Consider the following 20,745-nt stretch of genomic DNA (forward strand, 5'->3'; position numbering starts at 1 on the left):
TATCACTCCGCTGAGACGCCGTTGCTAAGTAACGACTTTGCCAGTAGACGCTCGAGCCATTTGTACGTTTTTACTTCTTTCTTTGCGTTCAAATAGAAAACGGATATTTCTAAGATCACATCTGACCGACAGCCGAGTTGGTCCGACTCTGAAGATGAGACCACATTAAATTCCCAAACTGTCGGTTTGTCTGTGTGGCGCTGGAGAACGAGCGGCCGGCTGTAAAGCGAGTGGGCGGGGCTCGTTACTCTGACGTAGCAACAAGCTGCTTGTTAAGGAAGGAACTGAACATTAAAACATATTAAACGCCGCGCTCACCGCCCGATTTATTAATTTCTTACTTTATTTATTTAACTGTTGTATAAAAGCAATAGAACACTCGATGTCACGTGTTATCGCTGTAACATCACAGCGATCAAATCACAGCCGTTATGTTATTATCGCGATAATACACGCCCTCTCGTGTTCTATTGCTTAATAAAACCACTTCCAGTGACTTTTTTATATCGACGACTGAACTGTGTTGAAAATTTACGAAATAAGTGCTCCTTTAACCGCTGAGTGTGAAGCAATGCTCTCCTCAACTTCCTCCGCCGGACAGGCAGCATGTTTATGTAACACGGCAACGTCAACAGGCCGACAGCGCTGGAAGAAAACTCCACCCGTTTGATCTGATAGGTGGGATTTGAACGATCATTGACGCTCTAGATGCGGATTGGTCACGCTAGTCCAGCGGACAGCACAGTCTGACCAATAGGAGCGCACCGTAGTGCCGAACGCGGGAAAGTCTGAAAGTGCGGAAATTCCGCAAAGGTTCTTGTTTATATTTGATTTGTGTTGTTGTTCGTCCGTGATCTGATCAGCGTTAGCGGTTGAATCTAGAACCTGTGATGAACGAGGTTCGTTTAAAGTTTTCGGATGGGTGAGTAATCCCGAAGGCTTTATTAGACAATCAACACGATTTTAAGTGTTTCTTTTAAATGGTTCTCTTGAACAGCAGCGTTAACAGCTAACCCAGCTAGCTCGCTCGCTAGCTAACCCAGCGCTGTGAGGACCGAGGGCCTGCAGCGCTGCTAACGGGCTAACGTTAGCTAAACGTTAGCCTCGTTGCTTTTAGAGAGTTCTTAATAAACGAGTCTCCAAAGTTACAGTTTTGATAACCTACTGGTTTTTACCCAGGTGTGGAACTAACCTTCTCCTCTAGCTGTAACCCACTTAACCTACGCCAGGTGTGTTCTTCTGCTCGTAACCTAACTTTACACTTACGCTAACTGCGCAAACATGAACGTGTGGTGGTTTAACATTGTTAACAGTCTTGTTCAGCTAGGTAGTTTCTTGGCCAGAATTTGGCATGGGTACTGTTTATCTACATATTTGGCATATTTAGTTAGGTTACTGTGAGTGGGAAAAAAAACTTAAAGCATTTTCACTTAGTAAGTTTCTGTAATTATAAAGCGCTGATATTTTAAAGACAGCATTAAGGATTTGTGTTCAGGTGTTTAGTGCAAAGGCCCGTTTAAACTCGGCACGGCTTTAGTTTAGTCAGCGACGTCGTGTATGTTTCCTGGTCGTGTCATTGCTATTACCGGATGTTTACTATGCGGGGATTTAAATGGCCCGTCGCTTTCAGTCTGTAACCGCTAGACGTGTGAACTGCCGTGCGATCTCTCTCTGGATAAACGCAGGAGCCCAGTGTTCTCTAGTAGAAGTATTCCAAGCAGGAGAACTTTGTCCGCAGTACAGCTGGTTTGTGGTTAGTGATTCAGATTTTGTCCGCTTTGGCTCCGTAAAGCGGTAACCTGCACCTGGAGCCACTGGTGCGTGTTGTTCGTCCTGATTTGTGAAGTCGGACGACGTTGTCATCTTCTACGCAGAAATCCGCCACTACTGCGCATACGAGTTTTATTTTCTAGAGCATATAACTTCAAAAGCTGAGCTGTCAGATGATTGTTTTAACCGGTTCAAACTGACCAAGGTGATTTGTAAAAACAATCAGTTCTGGTTTGTCCGTTTGTGGCCTGTGCGGACCGCGAGCCAGGAAAGTGAAAGTAAGTGAAATTTAAGCGTTTCTCACTTTGGCGGATGGTTTTCAATGCAAATGGCATCGCAGTCTATGAAAATGTGTTTGGTTTAGCAGAGCTCAGTATCTCCTCAAGACGTAGACTATCTGACTTTGGAGTTTAAGTTCACTATTATTAACCTGGCAAAATCACTTGTAGTGCATATTGGCTGATTTCTGAAAATATTCAGATTTTGTGATATTTTTGATACATTACAATGCATACAAAATTTCTATTATTTGCCCAAACACTGGCACAGTAATACACATGTAAGGATATGAAAACAGGCTAAAATGGTTTTCCAGTGGTTGATTAAATAAATTTTGCACAAAAAAGCTTTAAAATGTGATTTTAACTTTGGAACACAAGATGCACTGTATAAGTATTCAGTCACCCATCCAAATAATTCAATTCAGGTGTTCCAGTCACTTCCATGGCCACAGGTGTAAACTAAGCACCTAGGCCTGCAGACTACTTCTACAAACATTAGTGAAAGAATGGGTCGCTCTCAGGAGCTCAGTGAATTCCAGTGTGGTACTGTGATCGGACGCCACCTGTACAACAGATAAAATGAAAAGATACTTTCTCTAGATTGACAAAGCACTTCTTGTAAGTCGCTCTGGATAAGAGCGTCTGCTAAATGCTGTAAATGTAAATGCAACAAGTCCAGTCGTGAAATTTCCTCACTACTAAATATTCCACAGTCAACTGTCAGTGGTATTATAACAAGTGGAAGTGATTGGGAACGACAGCAACTCAGCCAGGAAGTGGTCGGCCACATAAAATGACAGAGCGGGGTCAACAGATGCTGAGGCGCATAGTGCACAGATGTCGCCAACTTTCTGCAGAGTGAATCGCTACAGACCTCCAAACTTCATGCGGCCTTCAGATTAGCTCAAGAACAGCATAGAGAGCTTCATGGAATGAGTTTCCATGGCTGAGCAGCTGCATCCAAGCCTTACGTCACAGAGCGCAATGCAAAGCATGGAATGCAGTGGTGTACAGCGTCGCCACTGGACTCTAGAGCAGTGGAGACGTGTTCTCTGGAGTGACAAATCACGCTTCTCCGTCTGGCAATCTGATGGATGAGTCTGGGTTTGGCGCTTGCCAGGAGAACTGTACTTGTCTGACTGCATTGTGCCAATTGTAAAGTTTGGTGGAGGGGGGATTATGGTGTGGGGTCGTTTTTCAGGAGTTTGGCTCAGCCCCTTAGTTCCATTGAAAGGAGCTCTTAATGCTTCAGCACCAAGAGATGTTGGACAATTCCATGCTCCCAAAATTGAGGGAACAGTCTGGGTATGGCCACTTCCTGATCCAACATGACTGCACACCAGTGCACAAAGCAAGATCCATAAAGACACAGATGAGTGAATTTGATGTGGAAAAACTTGACTGGCCTGCACAGAGTCCTGAATTCAACCCGACAGAACACCATTGGGATGAGTCAGAGCGGTGACTGTGAGCCAGGCCTTCTCCTCCAGTGTCTGATCTCACAAATGTTCTTCTGGAAGAATGGTCCAAAATTCCCATAAACACACTCTTAAACCTTGTGGAAAGCCTTCCCAGAAGAGTTGAAGCTGTTATAGCTGCAAAGGGTGGGCCGACATCATATTAAACCCTATAGATTAAACAATGGGATGTCAAGTTCGTATGCGTGTGAAGGCAGATGAGTGAATACTTTTGATAGTATAGTGTGTGTGTGTGTGTGTGTGTGTGTGTGTGTGTGTGTATAAACACACACAGATATACATACAGTATCTGACAAAAGTGAGTACACCCCTCACATTTCTGCAAATGTTTTATCTTTTCATGGATAATTCATTCTATCTTTTCATATAGAACTGAAACTTGGATATGACTTAGTCAGTTTACATGTTTATATGTGTGTACTAAATATATATCTATTTGTTTCATTGGGCTGGATTATTGGGGTTAGGGTAACTCTCTGGGGCGCCAATTCAAACTTCATGAGCCAAACACTTTTATTTTTTAGTATTGGTAGTTCATTTGGGCCTGTTTTTAGTCTGTTAGTTTTAGTTCCTTTATGTTGTACTTGAAAACTGTATTGTCCAACATATGTGAGCTACCAGCGTTTTTTTTTTTTTTTTTTTTTTAATTTAGGTTCAGGCCTGTTTTTTTTTTTTATTCCTGGCTGCATGACCCTTTAATATAGTGTGTCAGAAAGCCAGTAATTTGTGGTTGTGATGCCATGACACATGGAGGTTTGGTTGCTTCTGACTGTCTAACTGTCCAGTCAGTATACAACTCTGTATTATATGATTAAGTTTCCCCTCTTAAAACTTAAGGCACCGTTTTTGATAATGTAAGGTGTAATTGTAAAGAAAAATGCTGCACTTGTGATTTGAAGATTCCACTCTTAAATTGTGATTTCGATATAAAAATGATTCAACTTTCAGCCTCAGTGAACTGTTCTGTTTTCTTTGCTTCTGCAGGTGAATCAACCTTCATCAGCCTTGTATGAATCGTATGTGATCCTTTGACAGTAGGAGTTCAGTTACACCTGAGATGGACAAGGTGTACACCTTGCAGCGGGAGGTGGGTCGAGGCAGCTACGGAGTGGTTTTTGAAGGCCGCGTCACCGAGACAGGCTGGTGGGGTCGGCGGGGGGACACGGTGGCTATTAAACGGCTGCCCTGCTGTAGCCCAGAAAGCATTGAACTCTACCTCCAAGAACTATGGGCTATGAGATCCACGGCCAGGAACCATCCTAACGTCATCGCCCTGTACAACTGCTTCATGCAGACTGGACCTAAAACACTACAGCCTCTGAAATCAGGCAAGCTGCCGCTGGACCTTGTGGAGAGCGCTCTCAAAGGGAGAGTGGTAGACAAAGACTCAAAAAGCCAAAGGATGAACACGTCCCGGTCGAGGAGGAGGTTAACGTCTACGGAAGAAATGTCCAGGCGTTGCTTTGCCCTGTGGTTAGTGATGGAGTACTGTGACGGAGGTGATTTAAACCATTACATGTTGTCCAGGTGTCCAGATGCCCAGCGCAACCACCAGGTCATACAGCAGCTCAGTAGTGCTATGGCTTTCCTGCATGGACTTGGGATAGTACATAGAGACCTGAAGCCAGACAATGTTCTTGTCTGTCTCACCAAAACTGGGCCAGTGGTCAAGGTATGCCAAAAGTTTCACAGTGTATTGTTTGTTTATGGTCATTTCACTTTTGCCGTCTTTGCTATTATATTGCAAATAATCACAGTACGCTAATGTACAAAACAAAAACCGGATGCATGCTGTGTAAACTGTGCCTGTCTCAGATGACTCTGACCAACACACACATACGTGCCTGTATATATATTGGTGGATCGTTCTCAGCACTGCAGTAAGACTAACGTGGTGGTGTGTGTTGCGCTGGTTTGAGTGGATCAGACACAGCAGTGATGCTGGAGTTTTTAAAACACCTCAGTGCTTGACTGAGAATAGTCCACCAACCAAAAATGTCCAATCAACAGTGTCCTATGGGCAGCGTCCTGTGACCACCGATGAAGGACTAGAGATGACCAGCACAAACTGTGCAGCAGCAGATGAGCTATCTAGATGAGCTAGATGTCTTTACATCTACAAGGTTAGAGTGTCAAAGAGAGTGGACAGTGAGTGGACACATTGTTTAAAACTCCAGCAGCACAGATGTGTCTGATCCACTCGTACTAGCACAACATACACCACCACGTCAGTGTTACTGCACTGCTGAGAATGATCCACCACCCAAATACTATCTACTCTGTGAGGGTCCATGGGGGTCCTGACCACTGAAGAACGGGGTAAAAGGGGGCTAACAAAGTATCAGAGAAACAGATGGACTACAGTCTCTAACTGTAGAACTGCAAAGGGCACCTATATAGTAAGTGGAGCTGATTGGCTGTTTGGATATGATGGTGAAAATGGCTGTTGGCTGAGACATATTAAAGTTAGGAGCTAAGACATCAGGGCCAAATAAACCACAATAATGCCTTTAGATGAATGAGAAGTGTTACACCTAATAATCCGACATGTGCATATTTAAAATCAAGCTGCAAAGAGCTGTCAAAACCATTTATATTAGCATTCCTTACTGACGCAATTTTCCATCTTTATGCAATGAACATTCAGGGCTTAACTTGATGACTTGAGTTGAAGACTGAAATTTGGTGTATGTAAAAGAATAAATCGCATGAATAAGTTTTGTACTTGGAAATTTCAAGTTTTCTCTAAGAATGCTTATCCTAATTTGTGTTCCAGGTGGCAGATTTTGGCCTCAGCAAGATGGTGGAAGGCCCCATGGATGGAGACCGGAGCAGATTGGCCCTCTCCTCTACTTGTGGCTCAGACTTCTACATGGCCCCCGAGGTGTGGGCTGGCCGCAGCTACACAGCTCAAGCAGACATCTTCTCCTTGGGAGTGCTTTTCTGGGCCGTACTGGAGAGGATCACCTTCTTGGAGGATGGCTCCAACCAGGAGCAGCTGGGTAAGTTATGGGTGCTGCTGATCAGCTGCTCAGTCTCATTATCAAAGTACGTTCACTCTCCCAACTCACCCCAATTTGACTGCCAAGAGGTGGTAGTTCTTCTTAATAATGTGTTGAAATGAAAATTCATGGCAGAAACTAAAATTCTAGACAAGAATAACCAAAAAACATAAAAGGGTTATTTATGCTTTGAATAAACGTATTCTAAACTACATTGTAACAAAGAAAATGCACTTTTGTTGTTGGTAAAATCTGCTTTCATCTTTTAAATCTGCTGACAATCATTAAAAACAATAAAAGACTACAGAAACTTAGTAATAATTAATATAGCATGTAGGTTACAGAATGTGCCATGAAAACCAGTCATTAGCAATAGTGAACGGTCATCTATGGCAATCAGTTCCATTATTTTTCTTAGTTATACAGCGGTGATTACATATAGGACCAGAGTTCCCCCTGCTGTCTGAGCTACATGGCTTATTCCCATTTTGAAATTAGGAAGGTCCATTTCAGAATGTGTAATATGATCGTTTTCAGGTTTGCATTTCCTTCAGCCTGACTACTCCATGACTAAAGCAATCTACTTCTTGCAACTAATGGAGCTTCAGTTTGCTGATGATAATGCTCTTTGTAGCCCATTTTGGTTGGACATGACCCCAGAGTGACCCTTTTTAATGTTGGTCACTGCATTTGAACCACATCAGAATGAAGGCTACGGTTCATTGTAGATATTGCAGCATCAAGGGCCCAATGACACGGTGTATTATCAGCGATGGACTGAAGTGGTCTGAGCAGAGAGGCTTTGGATAAAGTGCCCAGGCAATTTAAACAACAAAGTAATTACTCTGCTTCTGTTCCCATCTGCCCAAAGCTAGTGACCACAAAGGTCAGATGTCTCAGCCTATTTATTACAAGCAATTAGAGCTTTCTGTGTTATTTTATCATCTTCCGTCCGTCAAGCTTACTGGGTATTTTTTTTGTTTTCCTTGTGCTGTAGTGAATACCAATGAACGGGGTCTCGTGCGTCAATAGCTCTGAAGTACCCCTCTTTCAACCCGTTGAACCCTGTTTTATTGTCCAGTTATTGATCATGAGTACTTATTAGTTTTAAAAATATGGAAGGTAAGTAGTTATGAAGGTGAGGAACTAAAGTGCAGGCCCTTAACATTTTAATTAGCTTTTTATTAAAGCAGATGTGAGTTCCTTAAGTTGCTCTTCCTCTTTACTAATTATTATTCATAAAGTAGGAGGAATTCAGGAAATACTTTTGAAATAATTAACTGAAAACAGACCAAAGACAAACATAAAACTCAGGGGTCTTCTAGTAACCCGGTGCATCCATGATTTGAACAACCTTCTGGTTTGTCCTGTAGGAGCGTATGTGGAGAGAGGCCGATGGATCACTCCACTGGGAGAGGCTCTGTGTCAAAACCCAGCCCTGCAGTTGGTCATCCCCATGAGGGCCCGCCGTGCGCAGCCGCTGCCACCCCCTCCCAGCCCTGCCCTCTGTTCGCTGCTGCTGGACATGCTCGCCTCGGACCCTGACGCCCGGCCGACTGCACTACAGCTGGAAGAAAGGGTTCGCCAGGCCATAGATCCCCACTGATCTTCAAGGACAACTTGGGAAGAGACACAATGTTGCAGCCTCACTGTGGACATCCTACCGCCTGCTTTAGGACAATATGTATTTTAAGGATTTTTCAGGACTCTAAGCTCAGGATGAATTTTGTTTGTTTTTGCTTTGCCTTTATGTGAGTACATCGGCCTTTCACTTTGAAGGCAGCCTGTTTGTCTGAATGCGGTATGCAGACTGTATGTCAATGGCCTATTAAAATGAAATGCTTTAATTATTGCCTGTCCTGCAATCATGACATCACAGATATTTAGCACAAGTATGACTTGTATTTTGTATGTTCTTACACTGAACTTGTATGTCAACTTTAGATATATTTATTGAAATAATTAAAACAAAATGTGATGCTGTTAGTATTTTTCCTTTACCTGTCAAGATATAAAATTGCAGTTGGATTAAAGAGCCCATATGCTACATTTGACCACTTTGTGATTTTATGTATCAAAACCATTTTTGCATGACCATTTACCAGCCTCTCTTTATGCCTTGTACTGTGGTAATGGCCTGTAAGGCTGACTGGACCTCTGTTCTGATTGGCTGTCCTGTAGTGTGCCTTGTTCATAAAGCAGTCCAGGCTGAAACACTCCTTATAACGTCCCGCATGACCAAGTGGGTTAAACGTCCTTGTAATAAATATATGTAAGTATTTTGGTTTCCATAATATTACAGTAGCCAACTACATGGCCCTCCAAACGGAGGTTTTCCAGAGGCAAGATGGCTGCGCGAGCGAAACAAGAAACCCACAAATGTGGAAATTTTTCTGTTAAAAATGATGATAACCACTTTATTGTTTTTAGTTTAATGACATTTCAGTGAATTATGGTCGTTTTTTTTTGCAACAAGCAGAAAAAAATCGCTAATAGTATGTAAATGTCTGGGTAGCTAGCTAGTTAGCTAACTTTCCCGTTCGGGGAAATTGTAACAAGAAGCAGGTGAATATCTGACTTCAGCTTCGTATCACCAGAGAATTAACGGTGGGTGATAATAAATAATTGCCCCCCTCTTTGAAAACATATGACTAAATGTAACCAAAGCCCAGCAGTGAGGAGCTGAACTTTACCCTCATCTGCTGTCACTGAAGACGGACAGGGTGGCCCACAGAGCAGCGCTAGTAGCTGTTAATGGAGTAATGTATTGGTTTTTTCCTTAATTTGCGGTTTGTCCCATTTCACAGCGCAAGATTTCATCTTCTACCCCTTGTAACTCAGTTTAAAGGGGTTTGGGTGACACTCGAAAACAAGGGGTAGGGGTAAAAGGAAGAAATGGGACTGGGCCCAAGTGTTTGCTAAGACGTCAAGCGCTTTTATTTCAAGCACATGAGGATATTAATCTAATAATCATGAATTATGGATTCACAGCACGTGTCTTAAATGAGGTCAGTTTCGGACTATAATACTGTTCTCATTCTTTTGATGGGCGCACCGCGGGGACGGGTTTGTACTGCTACGGTTTCAGGTGTTCTAATCAGGGCTGGAGGCTGGAGGTGTCTAGTCGGAGATCGTGATGTGGAGAATTGGGAATTCAGCGTGGTCGCACCACAAATCTGCACCATAGAGGCAGCGGTTTAATTTTAGCCAGTCAAAGTAACTGCAGGCTTTGAAGCGGCTCCGCTGATGGAGCATGTCCAACATCGCGACCGAGGAGGGGATTTGGGGGGTGGGGGTGGTGAGGGGGGTTGTCTCCTAAAGGCCCGTGTATCGCTCGTTGCGATCGCCTGTGTCCTTTCTGCAGATTGAAGTGAGGGGAGCCGTTCCCTGAAGTTATTGGCCATTTTCTTTCCTGACAGTCTGCTTGCACAGCTTGGACCGTCAAATGGCTTTTCTGTTTGGAGACTGCACTCAGTCTTCCACAGGAAATTAAACTTCCAATTTGACTGCTCACGACTATATCTGGGTCCGAAACGATATTTCTTTTTTTTTGTTGAACTGTCATTTATCAGCACAGGCAAGAGAGAGGAATCCAGTGTGTGGGTCACAGAGGGTCTTTCATACTGCATAGTGCTTGGGTTAATATATTCCAGCAGTAACACAGTAAATAAGAGTTACTTTGACACTCCAAGTAATAATGAAGTTTAAGAAAAATGATCAACAGATATCAGAATTCAACTTTTAATTGATGTACAGTGCCTTGCAAAAACATTCAACTCCCACGACTCCCTGCAAACCCAGATTTGTCTGGACTGCATGACACCATACGATTAACGTGATCAGTTTCATGTGAGAAAATATTCTGTGTCAAAATGTAGGAATTGCTGTCTGTGTAAATGTTGAACTTGTGCTATAGGAGCTCCAAGGTTACACAGATTAAAGATATTGGCCTAATGAATTGGTACGTCTGACTGTGAATCATTCAAATTCATTTTCTGCACATGACTCCAGTATCATTGGTCACACTGTAAATCTGAAGGAACGTGTAAATGAAAATGAAGACCAAGGAACATTTGAACCTTTTTAACTCCTTGGGACCACCGGTGGTTCCAAAACGCACTTCATCATATGCTTCATAACTTTCATATTTCATAAGCTACATTCAGAAGCTGGGCGTCGTATGAGGCTAAACCCTTATAATAAAAGAAGCTGATCTCACCATTTTTTTCTGCTGCAATTTTTAAAATTTTCCACAAATCTGGGCTATAAACTATAAACAGATGGCATTATTATTATTCTATCATATCATCTCTGCTATGGACAATAACACAAACACAAAGCCACTTTAAAGAACAATAACACAGAGTCACTCAAGTCACTTTAAAATGTATTTGTGTGTCTAGATTTTGTGTATATTTAACTTTATTTTTATTTTACTTTACACTTTCTGTAGAGTGATTATCTGAGCCTCACCACAAGCATTTTAATGCAGAAATGTCCTGACGTTGTGCAAATGACAAACTGGAAACTTGTCTCTTCAGTGACCTGCTCTGTAAAAATGACTTTTATAAAATAATATAAAGAGCATCTGAGATTTTTGGCTTTCAGCAGTAAATCGTAAGCATATAGTAAAATATGTGTAGATCATAAAACACATGTTCTGTTCATCTGAGGGAAGCTTTTACAAAAAATAAAATAAAAATTGACATTTATTTCATGCAGTTACTGAATAATTTGCCTTATGATTTAAACAGGTAAATTCAGATGGACAAACCAAAATAAACCCTGGAGAATAAATAAGTAAATTTGAGATTGTTATAGATGTGCACAAGACAGGAAAAGGCTGCAGCTTAATATCCAAGAGGTTGAATATCCCAGTGAGCGCTGCTGGATCAACTGTGAGGAAATGGAAGCTGCATCAAACCACCCAGGCACTGCGTAGAGGAGGCAATCTCTCAAACTCAGCATCAGAGCAGGAAGGGACTTGTGAGGGAAGCCTCAGAGAGGCTTACAGTCACTTTGAGGGAGCTACAGAGCTCAGTGGCTGAGACTGGAGTGAAGATGCACCAGTCAACAAGGCTAGAAAGAAGCCATTACTGAAGAAAAAACACATCAAAGCACGTCTGGACTTTGCCAGAAAGCATCAGTCAGCCAGGTAAAATGTGAGAAAAAGCAAAATATTTAGCTTCTTGGCTAATATTGAAAGTACTGTGCGTGGTGCAAACCTCACATTGTTAAAAACAAAAGTCTACATCAGATTCACTGCGTGTTCTTAAATTGCACAGCCGTTCAAACCTTCATGTTCTTCAGTGTGTGTAGATTCTGTTCTTACCTAAGAACAAATGCCAAATAAGAAACCGCTGGTGAGAATCTTCATGAGAACTGTGCAAGCGGGTTTTAAGAATTCATTTCTTCTTAAAAACGGTAAATGAGGCCCAATGTCCATTCCTTAACACCATCCCAGCAGTCCAGTATGGGGTGGCAGCATCATGTGCAGATTCTGTTCCTCAGCAGGGACTGGGCATCTTGTTAAAACTGAGGTACGGATCTATGGTGCAAAATACTGGAGACAACCTTCATCAGTCTGGAAAATATTAAAGCTTGCGAGAAACTTCATCTTTCAGCAGGACAATGATCTCCAGCTCAAAGCCAAAAAAACAAGAGTGGTTGAACAACGAGAAAGTCAATGTTGTACAACGGCCAAGTCAAAGTGCAAATCGCAGTCCAGTTAAGAACCAGGGGCACTATTTTGACACAAGCGTCATAGTAATCCTGACAAATCTGATAACTTAAGGGGCTTGAGTGCCTTTCCAAGACACTGCAGAGGTCAGCAAAAAGAGGTCATAGAAATCATGGCCATGTCAGCAGTAGCAGGGTTCTTTTTAGAGGTCTGGAAAGTATGACATTTTTAAATCTCTTATTTTTAAACCTAGACAATAAATTCTGGAAAAGTTATGGATGTCATAGTCTGGAAAGGTCATGTATGGGGATATCTGATGCCTGGACTCTATAAAAGCAGAACATTTAAGTGACCCATGACTTCTTTGCTAAAATATTTGGATTTTATCCATTTTATTGAATTTGTAGCTCTTCAGGACGAAATATTACATTTCTTTGTGATACTAATCCCTGTAAATACATTGTTTTTACATTTTATAAATGCATGTCTTCAAGAATGTCTTCAAGAGGAAAGGCCAAGAACCCCAGAATAGCTTGAGCCGACCACAGTTTGCAGGAACCATGAGTAAAAGCTAATTCCCACTGACTTCTAAAACAAATAAATGCACTGCTGAGGTTTAACCTTACGCCCTCCATCTAGGAAGGAGATGCATCTGTGCGTGTCTTAAACGTATCTCAATCCTTGACATTTCCCGCTCCAGACACTCTGCCCTTTCCCTCGTGCTCCCTGACACTCACAGATCAAACCCCTGGGTCGGTTTTCCTCGACCGCTGCACCACATCAACCACACGCTTCTCTGTGCTCATATTCTCTGGCGCATCCGTCTTCATTGCATGAACTGGAACAGTAACCATACAAATGCAGTTAGCGCAAAACCCATCATGCCTGAGCTTGGGGGTCGAAAGGCCTGCGGAGATTTAGCCTGCCAAATTGGACGGATGGCACATGCGACACTGGGACATTCTTCATATTCTTCATTGTCCCAGTGGCAGTGTTAGCTCCCAATAAAGTCACGACAACAGGCCTCTGCTGGGAAATTACGAGCCCAGCCCACGTTTAATCACGCAGTGTAAGAGGAGGGTCACTGAACAGGAAAAAAATAAAAACATCTGCCTGATGTGGGATAACATTTTCCAGTTTATTGGAAACCATTTTTCACATGCCAAACCTCTTACAGAAGTGGCGTGAAAGAGCTCATGGAAGCTCAGCTTTAAAGGCTGGTCAGTCATCATTCGAGTGACACCTTGACTCACAGCGCCTGAGACAGAGACATAATTGGGTATTGCGGTGTTAAATGAAGCAGCAAAAACTCATCAGCGGAGATATCATGAGGTCTCCCGCCAAGAAGAGAGCCTTCACCACCCCAGGAGATGGGGGATGGAAATCGGCAGCGCGGTGACAGACTAAAATGTGAGCGAGAGTGGAATTTTAGTGAAAAATAAAAGCAGACTGTAACTTTTACTGCTGACAAGAATGAAAGCAATTCAATTTCAGATCATTTCGGTGTCAGGTTTTAAAAGCTTTTCTGGTCCAGACAGAAGACACTTCTGATGGTTAATGCTTTTTTGGCTCTTTCAGTTCCGCTTAAGGTTCAGTGATGGATACATTATTGTCCATTCAAGTGAAGTCATGTCTACTATTGCACTGGATCGAATTTCAATTAATCGTGCCAATGTGCCATTTATACCAACGTGCAATTACCACAGTGGCTAAAATAGGAGATAAATACTCTTTATTTCTTGAAGAAAAAAAAATGGAGTGATCTGATGAGTCTGCTACTCTCAGTGCCAGGAACCTCACATGAAATAGCTATTCATTTCAGGAAAACATGGTGGATTAACAAGGATCTGAAGAGATATTATGTAAAACGATGTTTCTCTACCTTAAATCAACATTGTAAATAAAACTGGGGACATTCTAGACTCTGCCCTGCCTCCTGTTTATTTCTTTGTTGTCTGTGTGGTTGATAACGTACACAAATTCATCTGCATACTTGTGATCAAACTGCATGGGCAAAAATATTTCAGAAGTACACAGAGTACAGTGGAGTACTTGAGTCTTGGTGTTAAAGAACATTCATTAGAGACGCATCCAACAGCTCTCTGTCTTGACCATAATCTGCTGTCTGTGAGCTGTAAAACAGCCAGTCTCTTACCTCACTTGCAAAAAGTGGACTAAAAAAATTCGGAAAATATCAACAACAAAAAAAACTGCAGCGTCCCTGAGAAGATGATAAAAGATCTTGGTGGAATCTTCATCTCCTTGTTTGTCCTGCTGTGTGAAGCTTTTAGTCCAAGCGTTTCACCATGTACGGCCCCTCCAGCTCATAACCCATCTTCCTGTAGTAATTCCTAGTTCCTACACCTGAAATGAGAGACGGATCACAGCCAGTAAACAGGCGTGTCTGTGCTAACAGACTTATCATGGCCTTGTTTCATTCAGACTTATGCTTGCAACAGAAGTCATTTCAAAAGAAGAAGGACAAAAGCTGGCTTTAGTGCATGTCATAGACCTGCATAACATTAACGGAGACATTCTATTTCTTTTCCCTGCTCCGTTATCTTGGCCCTGCAGCTGATTTGGTGGGATGAGTGCACAGGGTTTTATTCATTGAATAAACAGGGTGATTCAAGAGGATGACACAGTGGGGGTTCTATTAGAAAAGCTGAGAATACACTCTCGATACCTGAGATAACAGCCATTTTGCTTGAGCCGTGTTCGTCTCTGGCTATTCTCTCTGCCTCCTCCATCAGCATCATCCCAAATCCCTGCAAACACAGAGGAACAAAAGAGGCAAGACTCTACCACATCCTGAAAAAGGGGACATTGAGGCACTTTTTTTCCAGGAAAATTTGGATCTTCAGATGACTGCAACCCAATTTAACTGCTTTTAGAGTAACTAGCCCCTCTGAAAAATTTTGTACAGGGTGTATTTTATACATACACCATTCAGGCATAACATTATAACCACCTCTTTGTTTCTACGCTCATTGTCCATTTTATCAGCTCCACTTACTGTATAGGAGCACTTTGTAGTTCTACAGTTACAGACTGTAGTCCATCTGTTTCTCTGATACTTTGTTAGCCCCCTTTTTTCCCAGAGCAGGTACTGTTTGGGTGGTGGATCATTCTCAGCACCGCAGTAACACTGGTGTGTTAGTGTATGTTGTGCTGATACGAGTGGATCAGACAAAGCAGTGCTGCTGGATTTTTTTAACACTGTGTCCACTCACTGTCCACTCTATTAGACACTCCTACCTTGTCAGTCCACCTTGTAGATGTAAAGCCAGAGACAACAGCTCATCTGCTGCTGCACAGTTTGTGTTGGTCATCCTGACCACTGAAGAACAGGGTAAAACGGGGCTAACAAAGTATCAGAGAAACAGATGGACTACAGTCTGTAACTGTAGAACTACAAAGTGCTCCTATACAGTAAGTGGAGCTGATAAAATGGACAACGAGTGTAGGTGGCCATAATTTTATGGCTGATCTGTATATGTCAAAATAATTCCACTGACGTCAGACTAAATTGCATGAATAAACCGATTTTGTTGTGACCTTCAGTGCTACTTTGTTTCTACCTGGTGCTGGAACTTGCTGGGGTCTCGACTGCTGACGGGCACTACGCTGCCGTAGACGTGCAGCTCGCGCACGATGGACACTCCGCCCTTCAGCTCGGGCCGGAAGGACTGTGCGGAGCAGCGGCGGAGCCTAAGTAGGCCGATCAAAATGTCCTGCTCGGGGTCTTCGTATGACAGGAAGGTCTCCCAGCTGCCGTTAGCCACATAATCCCTCCGGATCAGCTCCACCTACATGCAGCGTGGGCACAATGTACAAAGGTGAACGGACTCAAAAACTGCTGACACCTTCAGCAATGCCCTTGATCGCAAAATACCATTACCTGGTACGGTCGCACTTTATGATGGATCTCCTGGATGCCCACCTCTCGGGTTCTTACATCTCTGCACTGCAGAAATCAATGAACCAAAAACACTTCACTGGAACAGATTTCACTGATCAGACCTCACAGAATGACGTATTCTATATCATTTGATTACCAACCTAGTGAAGCGGAAAAGGTTACCTCAGTTCCCATGTCCTTCATTCGGGCCAATGCCAGCTCTCGCAGGTTTCCATGTTCCACACCAGAGCTCACCAGTGGCATGGGGATGTCCCTAATATCAAGCCAAATATTACTGCTCTGAATAGGTTCTAGCTGATAATTACACACAACAGATGCTGTGCTAATCATTTGATGTGAACACTGAGTAAGACACCCAACCCCCAACTGCTCCCCGGGCACTGCAGATAGAGCTGCCCACCGCTCTGGGCAAGTGTGCTCACTGCTCCCAAGTGTGTGCCTTCACTAGTGTGTATGTAGTGTTTTACTGCAAGGATGGATTAGATTGCAAAAGTGAAATTTCCCCTTCGTGGGACTAATAAGGGCCACTTAAACTTAATTTTAATCTTTAAAATAATTATCAATGCTGGCATAACATACAACATAGGTCAGACAAATCACAATGACGTTTTCCCCCCAACTGAATATTGTGCTGTACTAGATTAAGGTGAATTTCACCCAAATTCTACAGTTTTTCTCTTATGTAAAACAAATAAATGTGTTCTATAAACACCGCACTCTTGAGCCACTCTGTGAACAGTCTTGGGCCACTCTGTGAACACAATTTATATCTTGTTTATTACCTTCCAATATAAATGTAGGATTTAATTATTGTTATCCATCAAAAACTGTATAACAACCAGCAATAACAAACACATTTACTAACTGAAACTCAAAACTATCCAAGTAATTACCTGAAAATGTACATAAGGCAACCACCCATGTGCATGCAAACCAGGCTATGTAGCTAGTATGATACACAGCTGCATGTCTGATTTCTGGTTTGAAATATTTGGTTTCTGGTTTGTTTAAAAGAGGTAAAACAAGGCATCTTTGCTAGTCTGGGTTATATGTGGGAGTATGATTAGCTTATACCAAAGTAGCTGAAGTAGTAACTTTTTATTAAAAACATAATAAAAATGATAAAAAGTGGCCATGCAAATTGGCACCGCTAATGGACACAAATGATGTTAAGCAGAACACCAGCCTGTGCTGATATGGTGGGATGCTCTGTTCCTTGGTGATAATCCATTACTTACCTATTAGATACACAAGAACATGATGTAAAAAAATTAAGGAATGATAACTACAATCCAAATACAGCACTAGTGCATAAATCTCCTGAACCACACTGGAGTTGGCATGGTTGTAGTCTTTTCTGAGCTAGGAAACATTTAGAACAATATTACAGTTACAATTACAATATTACGATTGCAGGAACCTCAGAGATCAGAAGGATATCCTTGGTAGACAATCGCATCGACCCACAGATCAGGGAACAGGGCAGTTATCCAGTTTTCCTTAGACAAACACCAACTACACTTGCTTTCTGGTGGAATTCCTCTTAAAGTTTCTCACACTTATGAAACTAGTTCATGTTCATACCTTTGTATATTTCTAGGTGAACTGATGCACCAGCAGAGACATCTTTTATTTCTGTATTTTGTAACATTATTGTCCGATAGTGGGTCACTATCAGAAAGAGTTTGAAGCTACATCGTTATTATCATCTGCAGTTATGTGAAGAAAAGTGATTTGGTGACAGTTCTCCTTAAAGAGTAACTACACCCCACTATTTTCAGTAGACTCCACCTCTGGCTCAAGTCTAAAAAATTTTCAAAAATGGGAGGGCCAACAGAAAATATGGAGAAAGACTAAATCAAATGGTACTTTTTCAACTGAGTCTTATAATGTTGAAGATTTTTCTCTACTACCATCTCCATTTTCGACGAGGGAAGGTGTTTCTGATCAGACAGTGTGTCTTGAGCCTTAACAGTATGAGCCACTGACTAAAGCCACTGAAGAGTTAATGTAGTGCTGGGAAATTATTAGCAGAGAGTGGCAGAGGCGGCAGAACGTTAGAACATTCCCTAGAACTGCGACAGCTGGCTTTTCATTATCTGTTCAGCAGGTCCGTATTCAATATACCCCACGTCCTGATTTCGTAGATGCACTGACTTCTGAATGAATAAAGTGGATTCTTTGAACTCTAAGTTTTATTCAGTCAACAAGGTCGCAGACTGCATCACCGGTCAGCCAGGGTTTGCTGCAGTGGCCCTAAATCCTTACATTCTGCAAGGAATGTAACACTTACCACGGTTACATCCGATTCAGTTCCAGTGAAATTCATGTTCTCCTGTCTGGTCAGTAAGTTCAGTGCCAGAGGATTTGAGTTGTGGAGGGAAACGAATTGGATGCATCACCGGCAGTTTTATGGAGACTTGCAAGAATCCTCACTTAATCGGTACAACATCTTTATTACAGACTACGCTTAGATTAACTGGGTTATTTACAGTTGGTACAGACAGCTGCCATATCGCAGCCTTGTGAGGTGGTGCTGGGGGTATTTAACTCAGCGTGTGAGGGTGGTTATCTCCTCACTTTGGGCTCCTGTGCTTTCATATTTATGAATGCAGCTAGAGTAGGGTGTCATCAGGGGGTGGCAACGTTGTTCGACTGATTTGCATACTGTGACTTGTCATGGTACTTTGGTACGAAGACAGGTCATCCGCATCTATAGCAGAGTTGAACCAGAGCGGCGCTGCCGAGGCGGAACTGACCACGATAAAACGATATTTTTACAGTTTGGAAAGACGTGTTCACATTTGAAGCAAGGCTGATATATTTTATTATTACAGAGCAGTGCATTTCAGCTGTCACTGGAAAAAAAAGGTCTTAGGGTGGAGTTACTGTTTAAGTGTGACAATACAATTTCTTAAATAAAACATTTTCTGATGAACACAACACAGTGTAGTGCAGGTATTTCTCCTACCTCTGTACACGGTACACTCGGGTCCAGGGCGGCACCAAAGCCAGTATACGAGCCACCAGGTCAACCAGGGTGCTGGGTGAGTAGCTCTTGTATCGACCCGTCTTCCACAGCTCATACAGGCCTGTTCCCCGGATCACAAGCGTAGGGTACAGCTTTAGCCCGTCTGGCCGAAACGCTGGGTTCTCAAAAAACTCCTGAGCAGCAAGAAGATAACAAACTCAGACAGCCTGAACCCAACTGGTGTAAGGGAGAAACATTCAGGCACTTTGGATACTTTCTGATACTGGTACTTTAAGCTATCTAAACTAAGTCAATGGCATAAAGCTCTGAAGCATTTAATCTGGGAATTGCTCAGAATCAGTATCTTAAAGACTGGCTGGACATAAAACAAAGCTGCATTGCGTTCGTGGTTGAACTTTTGATGGTCCTTCTTATTCGAGTGAATGCTCAAATAGTCAGTGAGCTTCATTAAGCAAAAATCCTACTGACCATTAGTTTGAGTGCCTCAGTCTGGAGTTCTTTATGATGATATTAATGCAGTCCAATTCTTGGTTACTGGGAAAGGTAGAGATCCTGCTTATGCAAAGACTTTTAAGCACTTTGATGTAGCAACTGAGTGGAGAATCTGGACAGAACATTTGGATGTCTAGATCACGAGTCCATTAAAAGGCACTGCAGATAACACTGCATGCGTGTCGTTATGACAGATGCCTGCCCATCACTGTAAAGATTCGTTATCCTCTTGTCAATTAAGCAGATTCAGAAGTCATACCATGGTGGTGATGACTGAACCATGGCAATCAAGAAGACAACGTCAGCTTGCATTTACCTAGTTTTGTCCACATTGTCTGAAGGAAAGACAATCGTTACAGAGACCATTTGATTAGACACCAGTACACTTAAATAAAGCTCGTGTAGCTTTTCCCCTCTACATCTCCCAACTTCCAAAGAAAGTAGAACAGAGGGATACTTCAGTCACTCCAAGCTCTGGTGCATGTACAAATATAACGCTCTCTTTCAGAATCAAATTTAACGAGTCTTTGTATTAGTGTGTGTTTATTCTTGGGCGAGTGTGTGTTTTTTTTTTTTTTTTTGGAATGGGTGGGGGAGCCTGCACTGAGTCAGATAAGTGTGAAGCGAGTGCTGCAAGAGTCTAATGGGATTCCATTATCACTCAGCTACGCTGCTTCCTTCGCCACCACACTCATCCTGGAGATAGCACCGACAGGTTCCCCTCTCCTCAGGTGAGAGAGAGCGAGTGACAGAGAGAGGGAAGGTGAAAGGAGAGAGATAAACAGACGGGGAAGCAGTGGTGGGTGACGCGGGCAAGGCTGCGCAGGCGGTCACCAGGCTGATAGTAGCGGGCGTAAGAAGTAGGGTTAGAGACCAACGCACGCAGCCATTAATCTCTCTTCCTCTCCCTTCTGACACACCATCTCCTAATAGGCCAATATCGCTCAGATATACCCAGATACTCAATGCGGAGGAGCTAGCGCTGGGCCTGGCTCGCTACCGTACGAACAAAACAGACTGCCATAAAGATGGCAGACAAATAGGCGAGCATATTGGTGTATCTGCTCAAAAAACGATTACAATTAAGTCAAGACCAAACAGGTCCACCTCGAGGGAGGGGTTAGTGCG

The 20,745-nt window shown here is 42.7% G+C and overlaps 2 protein-coding genes across 4 annotated transcripts in view; one reads left to right on the top strand and one right to left on the bottom strand.

The window, feature by feature from the left end:
- Nucleotides 1-816: 816 nt before the first annotated feature.
- On the top strand, nt 817-8,580 carry si:ch211-63o20.7 (uncharacterized protein LOC566836 homolog). Of its 2 annotated transcripts, none has more exons than XM_017718487.2 (4): nt 817-922; nt 4,514-5,201; nt 6,306-6,531; nt 7,905-8,580. In XM_017718487.2, the coding sequence occupies exons 2-4, from the start codon at nt 4,587-4,589 to the stop codon at nt 8,135-8,137; spliced, it is 1,074 nt and encodes a 357-aa protein (XP_017573976.1). In that variant the 5' UTR covers nt 817-922; nt 4,514-4,586; the 3' UTR covers nt 8,138-8,580. The 2 variants fall into 2 exon arrangements, with proteins under 2 accessions (XP_017573976.1, XP_017573977.1); XM_017718488.2 differs by lacking the exon at nt 817-922 and adding an exon at nt 1,527-2,048.
- A 4,750-nt stretch (nt 8,581-13,330) lies between these two features.
- The window catches only part of elp3 (elongator acetyltransferase complex subunit 3), a 43,219-nt gene continuing 35,804 nt past the window's right edge, over nt 13,331-20,745 (bottom strand). For both annotated transcript variants that reach the window (XM_017718458.2, XM_017718456.2), the window contains exons 10-15: nt 19,105-19,298; nt 16,296-16,386; nt 16,113-16,178; nt 15,793-16,020; nt 14,898-14,979; nt 13,331-14,575 (exon numbers count right to left, since the gene is read on the bottom strand). In XM_017718458.2, the coding sequence (XP_017573947.1) occupies nt 14,499-14,575; nt 14,898-14,979; nt 15,793-16,020; nt 16,113-16,178; nt 16,296-16,386; nt 19,105-19,298 (738 nt within the window). In that variant the 3' untranslated portion in view covers nt 13,331-14,498. The remainder of the gene's footprint in view (nt 14,576-14,897; nt 14,980-15,792; nt 16,021-16,112; nt 16,179-16,295; nt 16,387-19,104; nt 19,299-20,745) is intronic.

Source organism: Pygocentrus nattereri, chromosome 4 (assembly GCF_015220715.1).
Source record: "Pygocentrus nattereri isolate fPygNat1 chromosome 4, fPygNat1.pri, whole genome shotgun sequence".
Classification (NCBI taxonomy): domain Eukaryota; kingdom Metazoa; phylum Chordata; class Actinopteri; order Characiformes; family Serrasalmidae; genus Pygocentrus; species Pygocentrus nattereri.

Coding starts and splice junctions, on each gene's coding strand:
- si:ch211-63o20.7 (XM_017718487.2), top strand. CDS start 4,587: ATGGACAAGGTGTACACCTTGCAGCGGGAGGTGGGTCGAGGCAGCTAC. Junction 5,202..6,305: donor AAACTGGGCCAGTGGTCAAG/GTATGCCAAAAG, acceptor TTTGTGTTCCAG/GTGGCAGATTTTGGCCTCAG. Junction 6,532..7,904: donor CTCCAACCAGGAGCAGCTGG/GTAAGTTATGGG, acceptor TTTGTCCTGTAG/GAGCGTATGTGGAGAGAGGC.